Source organism: Cupressus sempervirens, chromosome 1, assembly GCF_028749045.1.
Source record: "Cupressus sempervirens isolate cs-2001-9-10 chromosome 1, ASM2874904v1, whole genome shotgun sequence".
In the NCBI taxonomy this organism is placed as follows: Eukaryota; Viridiplantae; Streptophyta; class Pinopsida; order Cupressales; family Cupressaceae; genus Cupressus; species Cupressus sempervirens.
In genome coordinates, this window is record NC_143118.1 from 29,693,959 (window position 1) to 29,698,254 (window position 4,296).

The following is a 4,296-nucleotide window of genomic DNA, read 5'->3' on the forward strand; positions in this document are numbered from 1 at the left end:
TTTATTTGAGCCAAATGGGTATCCAAAAATGTAAAGACATGAAATCGAAACTAAGTCTAAGTACATTTTTTTGGGTGACACAGGATTGCCCTTATACCTCTGGATGCTCCTGCATCACTATATAATGGGTCAATGAGTTTGACTCAAAAACTACATAGTTAAATCTTGATAGCAATATCACAATTTGACTGCTATCAAGATTTAACTTGCCATGGGAAATATCTCGTACTTATCAATTGATGAGCTTAATAAGGCACAACAATTGGTGAAGGTTTTGCAAATGGGGTTGTGAGTGTATTAGGTTTAACCATGGAGGAAACTCTGTAGTTAAGTGCGCTCAAGATGGAGTAGTATTGGGATGGGTGACCTCTCAGGAAGTCCCCGTGCTTCACCTCTGTGAGCATCACCTAGATCCAATGAGTGCTAAGTGTTTCATTCATTCTCATGAGAGATGGATTTGTGTGAATCACTATTCATGAAACAACGAGTTTGACTAAAAAACTACACATAGCTATGAAAAATATCTTCTACTTAAGCATTAACATGATAAGCAAGATTCACCAACTCCTTCGTATAAATTACTTCGAAACCTCAATCAACATGTCTCTAACTCCCTTATCACAAACTTATCTAAAATATTACCATTTAGACATTAGGATTAAGAAATTTAAATACCATTTTGAATGATGTAAAATAAATTGACATCTATATTAATATATTAAAGTCAAAATTTTACTCTAATAACTTAACATGTATAAATAACTTCTAGTCTTAATTAAATGATATATTAAATTATAAAAATTTAGAGTGATTTGAATTTCTATTAAATCATTTAATAAATAAATTTATATATCAAGCTCATTAAATCATTATCCTTCCTTAATATTAATTCAGTTATTAAAATATAAAACTCATTTACATAATTTGTATTATATCTCATATTATATTATATTATTGTGTTCTATTACAATTGCATCCTAATCTTAATTCAATTTCTCTTAAATTATAAAACATTTTAAGTAAAAATTAATTATAAAATATGTTAAAATTGAACTTATATTCAAATTAAAGCAACGCTATATTAATCAACTTAAATAATTAATATTAACAACATTGTAAACATTTTTAAAATCTCATATATAATGGAGAAAGAAGCTGGAACAGTATAAAGAGTGGTTTTATTAAAAAACAACATATAATGGGAGGTTGAACGCAAGAGAAATGCAGCATTCAGAAAAATAGAACGAGAAATGGTTATGAAGATTTTGAACGAACTCCAAAAACTTAAATTCAACAAATAGTTATGCATTGAAATGAAATTTTGCATGCAAATTTTGCAATTTGCTTAACATCACATTAAGCAAATTTGAAGATCACAGAAATTTCGTAGGTTGTATAGAATTATTATTGGCCAAAAGCCTTCATCACAGAGAGGGAAAGACTGAAATCGATAAAAAGTGAATATAAAGTGTAATAAAATTATCATTTGGGGGTTTTAATGGGGTCTTGAATAATGCAAAAAATAATAATGTCTAAATAATTTAAAATCAAATAGGCAAAATAAAAATTTGAAAACTGTTTTTAATGGATTGAACTCCCTTAGAATTTCGAAATCCCTTTAATCACATTCTTATCCCAACATCAATTGTACATCAGAAGTTTTCGATGGCAATTAAATTTACAAAGCTTCCTCAGAATGCTCAGATAGTTCTTCTGGTAAACATTTCATTGGACATGTCTGTCTTCTCACTGATCTAAAGCCAACATTAGCTGGCAGGAGAATCGCTCAGATGCCCTCCTGGTGAGTTGATCGGATTCTTTAGATCTGCTGAAGCTCAAATTAGTATGCCACCCAAGAAATACAGAAAGAAGAAAACTAGAAGTTTAATATTTTATCCCTATATAAAACTTGAAGTTTAAGGTTTTGTCCCAAATGGAATGATGAGGATTTAATGTTTGTCCAAGAACAAAAATAGTAGTTTTAAGGTTTTGTCCAAAAAAGAATACGAGGATTTCATCTTTATCAGGGTATTGGGTTTAAACTTCCTTCAAGAACAGTGTAAGATTTATCCAGAAACAATACGAGGGTTTAGAGGTTATTATGCCATAACAAGACCAGTAGTAAAGATTTGCGATCATGCCAGAGCAGTAATAGGGTTTTGGATTTAGGCAAGGGTTTATGCATATGAACAACATAATTAGTGAACACCATAATTAGTGTTCAAGAACAGGATACTGGGTTTTGGGTTTGCGGCAGAAAGGTATTATAATAGGTGTATACTTTGAGGAAAAGTTAGTGGGGTTTGGAACTAATTCAAAAACAGTATCAGTGTTGGGGTTTAATGTACTCACCATAATTAAGTCAATACAGAATCTGATCAGAGCTCGAGCTCATCTCAGACAGTTCCTCTGATAAATAGACACTCTGTTCATCAGATTCCTCCTCTTTGCTTGATTTTCTTGCAGCCTTTCTCTTCAAGGAAGCATTCCAATGGTTCTTTACAGCGTTCTCTGATCTGTGCATGCACGCCCATTGTTGTAGAAATGAAAGAGTTAATGGGGTACACTAAAATTTCAAGCAATATTAAAAATCTCAACAGATCTTGATATATGAATTGAAGAAAAAATCAATAAAAACAAACAAGAAAATTGTGAGCAACCTGCCAGGAAGGAGCTTAGATATGACGGCCCATTTGTTGCCCAGTTCGAGGTGAGATCTCGCCAAGACTCTCTCCTCTTCTTTTGTCCATGCTCCTTTCTTGATACTCGGATCCAGATGATTATACCACCTGAAGATTTCGACCACAATCCCAAAAAACAGACAAAATGTAAAATCATGTGAAAACTTGATTGATTTCTTGAGTTCTTGGTTGATCTCTGCCAGCCTTTTGAATTTAGTTATGTGTACCTTTCGCGGCATTGTTTGCCAATTCGACCAGGGATTGAACGGGCAATGGCGGCCCACCTCTTTGTCCCAAACATCTCTACCAGCTCAATCAGCTTCTCATCCTCCTGAAAACAGGGGAACCCAAAATTCACTCAATCAACAACAACAAAAACAAACCTAGTCCAGTAAAGGCACTGCTTCAAACACTTCAAAGAATATCAAAACTTATTTTTGTGGGTTGTAATGATCTAACCTCTTTAGTCCAGTAGCCCTTCACAAGATTAGGGTTCAGAACCTTTTGCCATCGTTGAAAGCACTGTATATCAGTCTTGCCCATTATGCAACCAGCTGCAACAGAAAATAAAATCATCAACAAGCTATTTATAGGAGAAATCTGTTTCCGAATTTAATTATGTGTGAGATTTTAGCATCAATTTTTCAGATCCATACATACATATCTTCTTCCAGTCATTCTCTTCGTACATCTGAACAGTCTTCCGAAGCTTTTCATCCTGGAAATTCAGGACCACATAACCCTGTTATGAACTGATATGAATAACATAATATTATATGCACAATCTTTATTGATCTGAGTTCTTTGCAATGTACCTCCTCCTTCGTCCAAACACATTCGGAAATGGGGACTTTCATCTTCATTCTTGAGCTCATTTTTCTGCTCAAAATTTTATATTATAACTATCCGACTGTCAAAACTTTGGAAATTTAAATTATAACTATTCCGACTGTCAAAACCTTGGAAATTTAAGTTATAACTATTCCGACCATCAAAACTTTGGTTATATCTATTATGACCGTCGAGACCCTAGAAATTTGAATTGTTAACTTTTGTGACTGTCAAAACCTTTGAAAAAATTCCGCTCAGAAATAATATCAGAGCGTGAGAAATTTGAACAAACAGAATTCGCAGAGGTTAAAAAGGTTGATCATTATTACTACCGTTTAGGACGAGAATGGAATTCTACATCATTGTCCATCTTGGCGGCTATTGCTCCTGAAAGACAGTTTTGGATGGTTTGTTTTTCAAATGCAGAATAGACGTTCAATCCTCAACACGCTTCTTAAATACGAAAATGTAGCCGTTACATACGTGGAACCAAGATTGCTTCTATCTCGAGGCAAGTTGGAAGATGCTTCTCGTTTGACAATTATGATAGATAGATAGATAAAATTTTAACGTTCACGAGGCTAAAAATAGCCTATGGGACAGCAAGACAACTCAAGCAGACTTAAGTAAAGACAACTCAAGCAGACTTAAGTAGCGCTGTTCGCCTCTTTGAACAACAACAATAATAATAATAATACGATAAAAAGGTTTCCCATTTTGAATGCATAAAAATAATAATAATAAATGGTTTATCATGGAAGAATACGATTTTGAAATTAATCAA

General features: G+C 33.3%; 1 protein-coding gene across 1 annotated transcript; it reads right to left on the reverse strand.

Moving 5' to 3' along the window:
* Positions 1–1,713: 1,713 nt before the first annotated feature.
* LOC149576010 (transcription factor MYB3R-5-like) lies at positions 1,714–3,961 on the reverse strand. The gene is made up of 8 exons (XM_089825604.1): positions 3,845–3,961; positions 3,497–3,560; positions 3,342–3,399; positions 3,141–3,235; positions 2,909–3,012; positions 2,661–2,789; positions 2,353–2,516; positions 1,714–1,825 (listed from the first exon to the last, which is right to left on the reverse strand). The coding sequence occupies exons 1-7, from the start codon at positions 3,880–3,882 to the stop codon at positions 2,363–2,365; spliced, it is 642 nt and encodes a 213-aa protein (XP_089681730.1). The 5' UTR covers positions 3,883–3,961; the 3' UTR covers positions 1,714–1,825; positions 2,353–2,362.
* Between the last annotated feature and the right edge of the window lie 335 nt (positions 3,962–4,296).

Coding starts and splice junctions, on each gene's coding strand:
- LOC149576010 (XM_089825604.1), bottom strand. CDS start 3,882: ATGGACAATGATGTAGAATTCCATTCTCGTCCTAAACG. Junction 3,400..3,496: donor GTGTTTGGACGAAGGAGGAG/GTACATTGCAAA, acceptor CTGAATTTCCAG/GATGAAAAGCTTCGGAAGAC. Junction 2,517..2,660: donor TCTAAGCTCCTTCCTGGCAG/GTTGCTCACAAT, acceptor GTGCATGCACAG/ATCAGAGAACGCTGTAAAGA.